Source organism: Cervus elaphus, chromosome 12 (assembly GCF_910594005.1).
Source record: "Cervus elaphus chromosome 12, mCerEla1.1, whole genome shotgun sequence".
In the NCBI taxonomy this organism is placed as follows: domain Eukaryota; kingdom Metazoa; phylum Chordata; class Mammalia; order Artiodactyla; family Cervidae; genus Cervus; species Cervus elaphus.
In genome coordinates, this window is record NC_057826.1 from 52,804,735 (window position 1) to 52,819,357 (window position 14,623).

At 45.9% G+C, this 14,623-nt stretch overlaps 1 protein-coding gene and 1 long non-coding RNA gene across 2 annotated transcripts; both read left to right on the forward strand.

Annotated features, from left to right (window-relative positions):
• Positions 1–10: 10 nt before the first annotated feature.
• Positions 11–6,388, forward strand: LOC122704498. Its single transcript, XR_006343869.1, has 3 exons — positions 11–458; positions 3,620–3,768; positions 6,290–6,388. It is a non-coding gene; the product is annotated as an uncharacterized LOC122704498 (long non-coding RNA).
• Positions 6,389–11,588: 5,200 nt separating this feature from the next.
• On the forward strand, positions 11,589–13,701 carry LOC122705115 (C2 calcium-dependent domain-containing protein 4A-like). The gene has a single exon (XM_043920321.1). The coding sequence runs from the start codon at positions 12,478–12,480 to the stop codon at positions 13,627–13,629; it is 1,152 nt and encodes a 383-aa protein (XP_043776256.1). The 5' UTR covers positions 11,589–12,477; the 3' UTR covers positions 13,630–13,701.
• The last annotated feature ends 922 nt before the right edge of the window (positions 13,702–14,623 follow it).

Consider the following 14,623-nt stretch of genomic DNA (forward strand, 5'->3'; position numbering starts at 1 on the left):
TGATCCCCTGGCCGCAGGCAGCCAGGGCACCTGACAGCGGGCGGAGCGGCGGAGAAGCTGCTTTGGGGCTTGGCTCAGCGGCCAGCACCAGAGCAAAGAAATGTTAGAGAAAGAAAAGGGAGGCAGGAGTTACTGAGCACGGGGACATCTTTGGGGTCCCTCTGCTTCCTCTGAGTCGCCTTCTTTTGCCTTGAGGACCGTAGGACCCCGTCGTCCGGGTGGGAAGCAGCTGTGCGGCGCCGGAGCCGACCGAATGGCTACCCGGCGCTTCCCAGGCCTGCAGTCCACACTGAGCAGCCTCATAAGTAACCATCCGTTCAGGAGGGGAAACGAGGAGACCCTGCACCCTCGTCCTGCTACACATCAGCCGCACCTGGCACCAGCTCTCTGCCTCCTTTTGATTCCGGAAAACACACTTCAGTAATTTACAAGTGGGAGGAGGGGAAACCGAACTGCACGTAAGATGGCAGAATGGGAACTCAGTATGCATTTCGTTAACTCTTTCTTTTACTCCCTTCTGTGCCTGATGGGCATTTAGTTAATTCCGGAGTCACTTCTTAATTACATGCTAACTTAAGGAAATAAAGAACAAAACGACGTAGTACTTCCTTTTTTCCCCCCCTTTAAGTGTAGGTTAGCTGTTAACTTCATCTCTTTCAATCATTGAACTATTTCGGAAACTGAGGCTTTTATAATTCAAGGACTTTTAGTAAAATTTAGCCACTCATTGACAAGCCAATTCTCTTTAGAGAACAGGACATTTTTAAAAATTTATTTCAAAAAAACTGTTGGGATAGTTTACAAACATAAACCTGAGCGATAATAAGATTATTTGTGGTCACATGTTTATTAAATGCATTGCTGCACATGTCTGAAAAACTATGTGAGAATTGCTCTTAAACAACTTATATAGACATTGTGTAACCCCCAGATTCAAATGTTGAAATTCTTTTTATTTAATTGAAGGATAATTGCTTCACAGAATTTTGTTGTTTTCTGTCAAACATCAACATGCAAATGTTGAAATTCTAACCTCTACTGTCATAGTATTAGGAAGTGGGGCCTTTGGGAGATAATTAGGTCATTAGGTAATTAAGTAGAGCCCTCATGGATGGGATTAGTACCTCTATGAAAGAGACCCCAGAGAGCTCCCTCACCCCTTCTGCCATGTGAAGATACAGCAAGAAGACTGACATCTATGAATCAGGAAGTGGGCCCTCACTAGAGGGAATCAACTGGCACCTTGATCTTGAACTTCCTAACTTCAATAACTGTGAAAATTGTATTATTTTTAAACTACCCAGCCTGTGGTATCCTGTAATAGTAGCCCAAATAGACTAACAAGAGAATCAAAAAGAAAAATTATTCCTTAAATACAAAGTTCACTGGAGAAGAAAGTCAAAATATCTAGAATTGGTGTTATGTAAAATGGATGTAAAAGAATCAACACTAAACAGTACTAATGCTATCAATAACCACCATCCTTCACTCCAGCCCACGGAAAATAAAACCTTAACCACTTGTTTTTCCTAGCTTAGTCACCCTGACAAAATACCTAGGATGTATTTTGAAGCACTTCATACTTCATTCCTTGACCATCCACAACCAATTAACAGCCAATCGTGTCTCTTCTGCTTTTGCATATTTCCTAAATTCTCTCTATATCTCATCCAAACTACACAATCACCCGCTAACCTGTTCCAAACTTGTTTCTAATCTGCTCCCAACCACCCCTCTCCCCTTGTACATGCTCACCAACTATGCACTGGGAAGAATGAAAAAAAAGATGTATAGATAGATCCATATAGACACCTATACATTCTTACTGAGATAGGTGTGCACCAGAAAGAGTTGAGAAACAAACAATGCAAGGATATATGAATAACTGTACAAGAGGATAAGAGGTGTCACAAGCCGAAGAGTGTGGTCAAGGAAATGGAACAGAAGGGGAAATTTGCTGGGAGAAGTGGGCAATACTAATGCTTGCATAACAGTAACTTCTTGTACTTGTATGGTACTTTACACTTTTTAAAGAATGTAACATAATGCATAAGCCTACCTTTATAAGCATGATTCCATTTTATTAATATGTCTGCAGTTGTACCACATGAGCTATCATTCCAGTATTACGCCAAGGTATACATTTTCACATAATCCTCACAAAAGATCTGCGAGACAAGTAATGCAGATAATAGTACTGTCTTCATTTATAGGAAAATTAAAGTCAGTGATTTACATAAAATTAAATGATTTACATAAAACTACACAGCAGGTATTTCTTTCCCTTAGCTCCCTGAGCACTGCCACTTTTTCTCTTTTAATAAGTTGAGTCAAATCACCACTAGGCTAGTAATAATTCTCAGAGATCTTGTTTTGAAAGGGTACTGACAGAATGGAAAATCTCAGAGTAGAAAAATTCAGCTCAAAATTGTCAGTACAAATAATGCTATTACCATATAGGATAAAAAGTTTTTAAGTTTTAATATTTTACCTTTTAAGTATATTTTGAGGAATTGGTTATTATGTGTACAGAGTAATGCTCCAAATTTCATATACTTCTTGAAAAGATCCTAATGCAAAACAAACCATAACTAATGAAAGAAGCATCATTAGCCCTGTAACACACTATACCAAAAGGAATTTGGACACACAGGTTAACTAAAAAACATAAGCATTCTATTAATTATAGTTCCTATATTCATTCCAGCTTCAGGACAATGAGAAATTTAACAAAGGCAATTGCAAAGCTACACTGCAAGGAGGGATTGAGCAATAAAAACTGATTAGCAAAGTATTATTTATGTTTTTTTTAAAGTCAAAATTAGGGACACTTTAGAAATTGATGACTTTTGCTTAAAGACTGAAAAATAAGAAATTGTAGTGTCACACTACTACCTCCCACCCACACCCCATTCCTCCTAGTCCTCGACTTTGTTTAGAAAAACAAAGGGATTTGGCGGAAAAAGGAAACGGAGGAGAAAGCTAGAGAATGAGAATGGACTGTGGTTTTTCAGAAAAGTTAGAAGTTTAACTGGGAGAAGGCTTGTGAGAGGATTGCAGAATGTCAGAGAAGAGATCAAATATCATCTGGTTAATCCAACCCCCTCCTTTGGCAGATGGGGACACTTGAGTGCGAGAGAGAATTAAGGGACTAGCCAGAGTCCCTCAGGAAGTTACTATCAGAGCTAAAATCCAAGTGTCCTAATTCCCTGGTCTGTGTACTTTGCATTACTTCACACTCTAATTCTGTTGAACGAGATGAGTAAATCAGAACACCAGTATTTTATTTGGTTATAAACTTTCTTCTTCTTGCTTTCCTTGACATCTATATGTTATCTTGCAAGCCTGCTTTATTTTTTAAGATTTATTTATTTGGCTGAGCCGAGTCTTAACTGTGGCACACAGAATCATTGATTTTCATGGCAATATGTGGGATATTTAGCTGTGGCATGCAGAATCTAGTTCCCTGACCAGGGATTGAACCTGGGCCCAGTGCATTGGGAGCATGGAGTCTTAGTCACTGGACCACCAGTTCAAAGTTTGCTTTAAATGGTCTGTCTTCTACTCCAAGAGCACCTGTGACCTCAATGGTGAGTGATCTGTTTATGCTTGTTTGCAGAATTGTTTTCCAGCTCCATCACTGAATGTTCCCATAGCTGTGAGTTCGGATAATGACAGTCTTCCTCTGAATAGATTTGGGTGTTCCATGAACAGAGCCTCATCCTGTTAGACAAACCACCTGAATACTGCATGGATGATGCTTCCGAGGTAAGTAAAACATTAGGCTTAATGTGGTCACAGGGGACCAGCCATGCAAGGGCATGTTTCTGCTGTTTTCAAGACATCTTATATAGGAAATGTTGCCAAAGTGTTATTGAAGAAGGTGATTTATCAATAAAAACAAAGCAAATCTACTTGGCTTGGTCAGAAAGAGAAATGTTTTTATGGGAATCCATGTGTGAATCACCTAATCCTTAACCAAGCAGACTCATATAATAATAACTGCTAAGTGATAGCCAACACTTACTATGTATCAGGTGTTTCATGCATTTAACCCTCACAATGATCATGTGTGGTAGGCCTTGTAACCACCATTATACAACTTCAACTCAGAGAAGTTCATTAACTTGCCTACAGTTCCATAGTTAAAAAGCTGCATAATATTTGAACCGAGGATGGATAACTCCAAAGTCTATGTTTCTTTATCCCTAATTCATCTCTCCCTCCACAACACAGCTTTGCTTAACCACTTCTCAGACAGCTTCTCAGATTGTAAGCCTCACTATTTTAATCCAGGGCTCTCTGGGCTCTCATTTGCAGAGCTAACGGCATCTTGCCTCCTGAGAAAAGATGAGTCAAAACACAATCACGTGACCCTTGAGTGTATAATTGGTAAACGTTCTCCCATAGGTTTAACAGTGACCTAAGGCAAAAAAAAAAAGATACCCCACATCCAAGGACAAAGGAGAAGCTGTAACGTGACAGTAGAGTGGGAGCTGCTGCTGCTAAGTTGCTTCAGTCATGTCCGACTCTGTGCAACCCCACAGACAGCAGCCCACCAGGCTCCGCCGTCCCTGGGATGCTCCAGGCAGGAACACTGGATTGGGTTGCCATTTCCTTCTCCAATGCATGAAAGGGAAAAGTGAAAGTGAAGTCGCTCAGTAGTGTCTGATTCTTCGCGACCCCATGGACTGCAGCCTACCAGGCTCCTCCGTCCATGGGATTTTCCAGGCAAGAATACTGGAGTGGGGTGCCATTGCCTTCTCCAGAAGGGGAGCAATCATGTTAAAATCAAACCTCATACCCTCCAGAGACACTTGAAGTGCACAAGCAAACCTGGTATGCACCAGGAAACAGGAGAAAGGAGCAGTGACCCCTTTTGAGTGTTGGAGGGTCTCCTGCAGAGGTGTGGGTCAACAATAGCCTGCCACAGGGCCAGACGGGCAGAAGGTCTAAGAGGCATGGCCTAAGTCCTCTTGGAGGAGGTCGTCATTAGCCCTACCATAGAGACTGCATGCAATGTGGGAGACCTGGGTTCAATCCCCGGGTTGGGAAGATCCCCTGGAGTAGGGCATGGCAACCCACTCCAGTATTCTTGCCTACATAATACACATGGACAGAGGAGGCTGGCAGGCTACATAGGATCCATGGGGTGGAAAAGAGGCGGACACAGCTGAGCGACTAAGCACACAGAGACTGCATGCTCAAGTTCTGGGCCACCTCAGGTCAGACTATAGTGAGGGAGCACAGTGCCACCCATCAGCAGGAAGTTAAGAATTACTGAGAATGGCCTTGTCTACCAGAGCAAGATCCAGCTTTCCCCAGCCAATCTCTCCCATCAGGAAGCTTGCATTAGCTTCTTATTCTCATTCATCAGAGGGCAGACAGAAGAAGCAAGAACTACAATCGGATGGCCTCCAGAGTGAAAACCACAATCAAGGAAAACTAACCAAAATGATCACATGGATCACAGCTTTGTGTAACTCAATGAAGCTATAAGTCACACTGTGCAGGGTCACCCAAGACAGATGGGACATGGTGGAGAGGTCCGACAAAACGTGGTCCGTTGGAAGGGAATGGCAAACCACTTCAGAATTCTTGCCTTGAGAACCCCATGAACAGTATGAAAAGGCAAAAAGATATGAAACTGAAAGATAAGCCCACCAGGTCAGTAGGTACCCAGTGTGCTAATGGGAAAGAGTGGAGAAACAGCTCCAAAAAGAATGAAGAGGCTGAGCCACAGTGGAAAGGACACCCAGTTGTGGATGTGTCTGGTGGTGAAGGGCTTCCCTGAGAGCTCAGCTGGTAAAGAATCTGCCTGTGGTGCGGGACACCTGGGTTCAATCCTGGGTTGGGAAGATCCCCTGGAAAAGGGAAAGTCTACCCATTCCAATATTCTAGCCTGGAGAATTCCATGGACTGTGTAGTCCATTGGGTCACAAAGAGTCAGACATGACTGAGAGACTTTCACTTTCACTGGTGGTGAAAGTATATTCTGATGCTGTAAAGAACAATATTGCATAGGAACCTGGAATGTTAGTTCCATGAATCAAGGTAAGTTGGATGTGGTCAACAGGAAGTGGCACAGGTGAATACGTACATTTTAGGAATCAGTGAACTAAAATGGACGGAATGGGTGAATTGAACTCAGATGACCACTGTATCTACTACTGTGGGCAAGAATCACTTAGAAGGAATGGAGTAGCCCTCATACTCAACAAAAGAGTCTGAAATGCAGTACTTGAGTGCAATCTCAAAAATAACGGGATGATCTCTGTTCGTTTCCAAGGCAAACTATTCAATATCACAGTAATCCAAGGCTATGCCCCAACCACTGATGCTGAAGACGCTGAAGTCCAACAGTTGTATGAAGAACTACAAGACCTTCTAAAACTAACACCCAAAACAAATGTCCTTTTCCTTATAGGGCACTGGAATGCAAAAGTAGGAAGTCAAGAAATACCTGGAGTAACAGATAAGTTTGGCCTTGAAGTACAAAATGAAACAGGGCAAAGGCTAACAGACTTTTGCCAAGAGAATGCACTGGTCATAGCAAACACCCACTTCCAACAACACAAAAGGGGAATCTACACATGGACATCACCAGATGGTCAATACTGAAATCAGACTAATTATATTCTTTGAAGTCAAATATGGAAAACTCTATACAGTCAGCAAAAACAAGACTGGGAGCAGAGTGTGGCTCAGATCATGAGCTCATTATTATAAAATTCAGACTTAAATTGAAGAAAGTAGGGAAAACCACTAGACCATTGAGGTATTTGACCTACATCAAATCCCTTATAATTATACAGTAGCAGTGACAAATAGATTCAAGAACAGAAGAACTATGCAAAAAAAGATCTTAATGACCCAGATAACCACGATGGTGTGATCACTCACCTAGAGCCAGTCATCCTGGAGTGCGAAGTCAAGTGAGTCTGAGGAAGCATCACTACAAACAAAGCTAGTGGAGGTGATGGAATTCCAGTTGAGCTATTTCAAATCCTAAACAATGATGCTGTGAAAGTGCTGCACTCAATATGCCAGCAAATTTGGAAAACTCAGCAGTGGCCACAGGACTTAAAAAGCTGTTTTCATTAAAATCTCAAAGAAGGGCAATGCCAAAGAATGTTCAAACTACCACACAATTGCACACATTTCATACGCTAGCAAAGTAATGCTCAAAATTCTCCAAACCAGGCTTCAGTAGTACATGAACTAAGAACTTCCAGATGTTCAAGCTGGATTTAGAAAAGGCAGAGGAGCCAGAGATCAAATTGCCAACATCTGCTGCATCATAGAAAAAGCAAGAGAATTCCAGAAGAACATCTATTTCTGCTTCATTGACTATGCTAAAGCCTTTGACTGTGTGGATCACAAACCACTGTAGGAAATTCAAGCGATGGGAATTCCAGATCACCTTATCTGCCTCCTGCAAAACCTGTATGCAGGTCAAGAAGCAACAGTCACAACTGGACATGGGACAATGGACCTGTTCCGAATTGGGAAAAGAATATGTCAAGGGAGTATATTGTCACCCTGCTTATTTAACTTATGTGCAGAGTACGTCATGAGAAATGCCATGCTGGATGAAGCAGAAGCTGGAATCAAGATTGCTTGGAGAAATATCAATAATGTCAGATATGCAGATGACATCACCCTTATGGCAGAAAATGAAGAGGAACTAAAGAGTCTCTTGATGAAGGTAAAAGAGGAGAGTGAAAAACCTGGCTTAAAACTCAACATTCAGAAAACTAAGATCACGGCATCTGGTCCCATCACTTCATGTCAAATAGATGGGGAAACAATGGAAACAGTGACAGACTTTATTTTCTTGGGTTCCAAAATCACTGCAGATAGTGACTTCAGCCACAAAAATAAAAGGCATTTGCTCCTTGGAAGAAAAACTATGACAAACCTAGACAAATATTAAAAAGTAGAGACATTATTTTGCCAACAAAGGTCTATATAGTCAAAGCTATGGTTTTTCCAGTAGTCATGTATGGAAGTGAGAGTTGGACCATAAACAAGGCTGAGCACTAAAAAATTGATGCTTTTAAACTGTGGTGTTGGAGAAGACTCTTGAGAGACCCCTGGACTGCAAGGAGATCCAACCAGTCCATCCTGAAGGAAATCAGTCCTGAATGTTCATTGAAAGAACTGATGCTGAGCTGAAGCTCCAGTTCTTTGGCCACCTGATGTGAAGTGCTGACTCATTAGGAAAGCCCCTGATGCTGGGAAAGATTGAGGTCAGGAGCAAAAGGGGATGATAGAGGATGAGATAGTTGAATGGCATCAGCAACTCAACGGACATGAGTTTGATCAAGCTCTGGGAGACAGTGAAGTACAGGGAAGCCTGGCATGCTGCAGTCCATGTGGTCACAAAGAGTCAGACATTACTAAGTGCATGATCAACAACAGTGGACCAAAAAAAAAAAAAAAACCAACAGTGGATGGAGGTTCATAACATTCTACAGAAGGCGGTGATCAAAACCATTCCCAAGAAAAAGAAATGCAAGAAGGCACAATGGTTGTCTGAGGAGGCCTTACAAATAAGCAAACTCGGGGAGATAGTGAAGGACAGGGAAGCCTGGCGTGCTGCAGTCTATGGGGTTGCAAAGAGTCAGACATGACCTAGCAACTGAACAACAACAAGAAGAAATTTGGCCAGGAGTGGAGCTCATGTAAAGACAAAGAAGTAGGTAGTCAAAGGCATGGCAAACTCAAGGATGTACCAACCCTGCCCCCAGGCTAGATATATAAACAGTGTTCAATAGTCTCGTCTCATTTCTGCCTCAGCCAGGCAAAGTTCAAATATGCCACCCTCATTATTTCATTCCTCTTCTTACAGATGTACAAAGCTAATATGATCTTGTACAACAGGATTTACCTGCCTAGCATAGTGGCTGGAAGCCAGGATGCATCCAGTCAACATAACTTTGAATGAATAAATGGACTAATGGACATTTGCTCTCCTCTGTACTAACAATAAATACCTGACAATGTGTATATCAGGCTCTATGCTAAACTTTTCATCTGCATTATCTTATTGTATGGGCTTCCCTGGTGTCTCAGTGGTAGAGTCCTCCTGCAATGCAGGAGACACAGGAGATGCCGGTTTGATCCCTGGGTAGGGAAGTTCCCTGGGAGAAGGAAATGGCAACCCACTCCAGTATTCTTGCCTGGGAAATCCCATGGACAGAGGAGCCTTGGAGTTACTGTCCATGGCATTGCAGAAAGTTGGCCACAACTTAGGGAATAAACAAGAACAAGAACAATAGATAGATGGGTATTATTACTACCAGAAGGGGCAAGGGAGTTCTCCTGGGTCTCTTTTTTAAGGTCACTAATCCCCTTACCCTCTGAAGAGAAGAATAAGAGGCTTATGGAAGCTTCCTGATGGGAGAGACTGACTGAGGGGGAAACTGCGTCTTGTTCTGATGGGAGGGACCATGCTCAGTAAATCCTTAATTTTCTGTCAATGGGCGGGGCTGTCTTCCCTCCCTGTTATTTGACCTGAGGCCAGACTATGGTGGAAATAATAAAGATAATGGTGACCTCCTTAGAAAGGTCCCGCTACACTCAGTGCCCCCAACCCTGCAGCAGGCCACTGCCGACCCATGCCTCTGCTGGAGACTCCTGAACACTCACGGGCAAGTCTGGGTCAGTCTCTTGTGGGGTCACTGCTCCTTTCTCCTGGGTCCTGGCATGCACAAGATTTTATTTGTGCCCTCCAAGAGTCTGTTTCCCAGTCCTGTGTAAATTCTGATGGCTCTATGGTGGGGTTATTGGTGACCTCTTCCAAGAGGGCTAAGACATACCAAGGTTTACGGCACCCAGAGCCCCTGCCCCTGCAGCAATCCAATGCTGACCTGTACCTCTGCAGGAGACACTCAAACACAGTTCTGTCTCAGTCTCTGCGGGGTCTCTGGGTCCTGGTGCACACAAGGTTTGTTTGAGCCCTCTGAATGTCTCTGGTGGATATGGGGTTTGATTCTAAATGCTATTTCGCCCCTCCTACTGTCTTGCTGGGGCTTCTCCTTTGCCCTTGGACATGGGGTATCTCCTCAAAATCACTCCAGTGCCACACAGCCACCTTGTCTAACTCAGTGGAACTATGAGCCATGCCGTGTAGGGCCACCCAAGATGGACAGGTCATGGTGAAGAGTCCTGACAAAACATGGTCCACGAGAGAAGGGAATGGCAAACCACTTCAGTATTCTTGCCTTGAGAACCCCATAAACTACTATGAAAAGGCAAAAAGATAGGACACTGAAAGATGAACTCCCCAGGTTGGTAGGTCCCCAATATGCTACTGGAGATCAGTGGAGAAATAACTCCAGAAAGTATGAAGAGATGGAGCCAAAGCAAAAACAACACACAGCTGTGGATGTGACTGGTGATGGAAGTAAAGTCCAGTGCTGTAAAAAGCAATATTGCATAGGAACCTGCAATGTTAGGTCCATGAATCAAGGCAAATTGGAAGTGGTCAAACAGGAGATGGCAAGAGTGAACATCAACATTCTAGGAATCAGCAAACTAAAATGGAGTGGAATGGGTGAATTTAACTCAGATGACCATTATATCTACTACTATGGGCAAGGATCCCTTAGAAGAAATGGAGTAGCCATTATAGTCAACAAGAGTCTGAAATGCAGTATTTGGATGCAGTCTCAAAAGTGAAAGGATGATCACTGTTGGAGTTGGTGATGGACAGGGTAGCCTGGCATGCTGCAGTCCATGGGGTCACAAAGAGTCAGACACAACCGAGAGACTGAACTGAATCTTAAGCATAAATAGCATGTTGCTGTTTAGTTGTTAAGGCTGACTCTCTTGCTTTGTCTGACTCTTTTGTGAATTGTCTGATTCTTTTCTTAGTTGTCTTAGACAACTAACTCAGTTAGTTGTCTGACTCTTTTGAGACCCTATGAACTGTAGTCCATCAGACTCCTCTGTCCATGGGATTTCCAGGCAAGAATACTGGAGTGGGTTGCCATTTCCTTCTCCAGGAGACCTTCCTGACCTAAGGATGGTACCTACATCTGCTTTGCAGGCAGACTCTTTACCACTGAGCCACCAAGGAAGCCCAGAAATAACACACCCAAACAAAATGCCTCAGATCTCTTTCAACCTAAGCTAGTTGGAAGAAGGTCACTTAGAATGTGAACTTAGGTCAGTTTTCAAAAGGAAGGAAAAGATCTCTCAGGTGAGCACTGTCTACAAAGGCCAGATGTGGTTAGGGTGCCTCCAAAAGATGGGTCCAACAGCCCAGCTGTGTGCAGGAATATAATTTCCAAATTTAAAAATCAGCACACAAGGTTTAAGAAGCGGGTTGTTATTGTTTAAATTGAGGTATAAGATACATAATCTTATATCTAATCTTAAATGCATGCTAGAATATCTTTTTCATATGAATACAATCCAGTAACCCCACCCAGATCAAGATGCAGAATATTTCCAGCAACCTATAAGGTTCCCTGTACACACAGTGGTTTGTAGTCAACAAAGGAAAATGATTTAAAATCAGAACAGAAAGCCAGAAGGCAGGTAGGGAACTTTGAAACCTAGGAAGACTAAAGGCTGGATTGGGGGGAGGATATTAACTAAGAATGAGACAAACTGGAGTTTTGTATCCTCTTCATGGTGGGTATAGAGAGCTTCTGTGATTCAATTCAGTATGCCCATTGATCCTCACAATGACTTTGCCATATAGTAAAGACTGAGCCCTATTTTGCACATAAGTAAACAGAAGCACTCACATTCAGAACTGAATGCCTAGAATTTGCACTGTGGATCCAGCCACGTGGCAGAGCGAAAGTTGGAAGGCTTGGCGTCAGGTTACCTAGCAGTACCAATCCGGCCCGCCCATTGGCAGGCTTCCCAGGCCTCAGGTATAAAGGTTCAGGCCGACGGCCTTTAAACTTTACTGAACCCCGCAGGAGGAACTTTGATCTCCCCAGAGGCCGTGCACCTCTACAGTTTGGTGCCCCAGGCAGAACGGTGCGGAGACCTGTATGACGCTGGACCCCAGGTATATTAGGTGAGGCCATAGCCTTGCTTAACTCTCCCCGGGACTCGTCTGAGGCTCTTTGAGCTTAAAAGCGGGGAGCAAGCCGAATATCCTAGAAAGAATAATAGTTATTTTAAATCTCTCTGAGGATTAGAATGCAATAATCCAAGGATTCAGGAAACTATTGCACAAGCATAGTGCCTCTTGGCACCAAGGACAACGCGAGGCAAACATGTTGAAAAGCTCTGACTTACGACAGCGAGGGCAGGTCTAGATTAAGGCAACAAACCCAAAGTGTACAGCCCTGAGGAATAGAGAAGACATCAGAGAAACACGGAAACATCTGCGATAGCAGCGTGAGGGGCAGTTTGCAGGGTTCCAAGGAAGGCAGGAGGAGAAGAAGAAGAGACCGGAGAGCGGAGCTCCTGCGCCCTGCAGATCCGTGTGAGCTTGTGCGTTGCAGGATGACCAGCTCCAGTGGAGCTTCCTCAGGAACCGGCACCTGCTGCCTGATGTGGTGCCTGGAGCGGCTCCGCCTGGGACCCGAGCGCCTCCTGCGGGGCAGAAACCGGCTTTACCAGGATGCAGCACGCCGAACCACGGCCCTCACGCCCGCCCGGTGCGCAAACGTGCTCACCCCGGACCGCATCCCCGAGTTCTGCATCCCCCCGCGACTCGTGCCCTGCCCGACTCTGACTGCAATCCGAGACTCCTGGGGAGAACAAGCAGGGACTGACGACGGCGCGGGCTGCACGGACTGGGACCCGCGCTCGCAGGCCGCACTCTCACTGCCGCACCTGCCCTGGGCGCGCACCGCCTACGGCTTCTGCGCGCTGCTCGAGAGCCCGCACACCCGCCGCAGGGAGTCGCTCTTCCTCGGGGGCCCGGGCGCCGCCGCGCTCCCGCCCGCGCCCCGTCCCCGGGCCCACACCTACGGGGGCGGCGGCGGAGACTACCCCCTCACGCCCCGGGCGAAAGCGCCCATTGCGCCCCGCGAGGCCCGCAGTGGCTCCCTCCTGGACGCGCTCAGCCCCGGGCCCCGCTGCCGCCGCTTCCTGCACGCCTCCGAGGAGCTGCTGCGCCGCGTGCTGCGGGCCCAGAGGAACCGAGACCTGGCCCGCGCCTGCTCTGTTTCCAGCACGGACGGAGACGACGAGGACGAGAACGAGGGCCCCCCCGGCTCTGGCTCCCCGGAGCGGGCCCCCGGCTCGTCCCCCTCGCCAACTCCCAACTCGCGTCCCGAGCGCCTGGAGGCCGAGGGCACCGTAACTCTGGGCCGCGCCGGGGGCGCCCTGCGCCTGGCCGCTGAGTACAGTAGGGCCAGCGGGCGCCTCCGCGTCCGGTTGCTTCGTGCTGAGGGCCCGACTGGAGGAGCAGCCGAGCCCCGCGCCCCCGTCGGCTGCAGAGTCAGCTTCATCCTGAAGCCGCGGGGCGCCGTGGTCCGGCGGAGTCGCAGGGCCGTCTTGGAGCAGGACTTGTGCGTGGACGGGCTCTCGGAGGACGAGGTGCGCCGCCTGGCCGTGCGCGTCAAGGCCGAGAACCGGGGCCGCGGGCTGGAGCGGGGCCGCCTGCTGGGCCAGGGCGAACTGCTGCTGGGCCCCCTCCTGCTCCTCTGAGGGCGCGCTCTGCCGCGGGGCCTCTCGGACACTGATAGCCGCTTTGTACAAAATAAATGTGTTTTCATTCTTCTCCTCAGGCCTTTGTTTACTCAGGTCCAGTATTGCCAGAGATGATAGTGGATTAATTACCATGATAAAGGATGCTATATTTTGTGTTGTTGTTCAGTCGCTCAATAGTGTCGCAGTCTTTGAGACCTCACGGACTGTAGCACTCCAGGCTTTCCTGTCCTTCATTATCTCCCGGAGTTTGCTCAAACTCATGTCCATTGAGTCAATGATGCCATCCAACCATCTCATCCTCTGTCAGCCCCTTCTCCTTCTGTCCTCAATCTTTCCCAGCATCAGGGTTTTTCCCACTGAGTTGGCTCTTTGCATCATGTGGCCAAAGTATTAGAGTTTTGGCTTCAGCATTGGTGTTTTAAATGAATATTCAGGATTGATTTCCTTTGGGATTGCCTGGTTTGATCTCCTTGCTGTCCAAGGGACTGTCAAGAGCCTTCTCCAGCACCACAAATCAAAAGTCTCAACTTTTTGGCGCTCAGCCTTTAAGATCCAACTCTCACATCCATACATGACTATTGGAAAAAACCATAGCTTTGGCTATGAGGGGGCGTCCCTGGTAGCTCAGACTGTAAAGAATCTGCCTGCAATGGATCGGGAAGATCCCCTGAAGAAGGTAATGGCACCCCCCAGTATCCTTGCCTGGGGAATTCCACAGACAAAAGAGCCTGCAGGCTATAGTCCAAGGGGTGTTGCAGAGTCAGACACAACTGTTACTAACATACACACACTTGTCTATGTGGATATCTTGTGTAGATACTGTCAACATTCTTTTTTAGTAAACAGTATGGAGTTTTGCAGTGGTGTTTCCCAATGTGGATAACCAATGGCATTTCCTGTGTTACCCAGGGTCTTATTGAGCAGTAATGAATCACAAGAAGTATTAAAGTTAGAGGGTTTCCTGCTGGTCTCTTTGCTCCAATATCCTCAT

Bases quoted from the DNA above. Each gene is read 5' to 3' on its own strand.
- LOC122705115 (XM_043920321.1), top strand. From the start codon at position 12,478: ATGACCAGCTCCAGTGGAGCTTCCTCAGGAACCGGCACCTGCTGCCTG.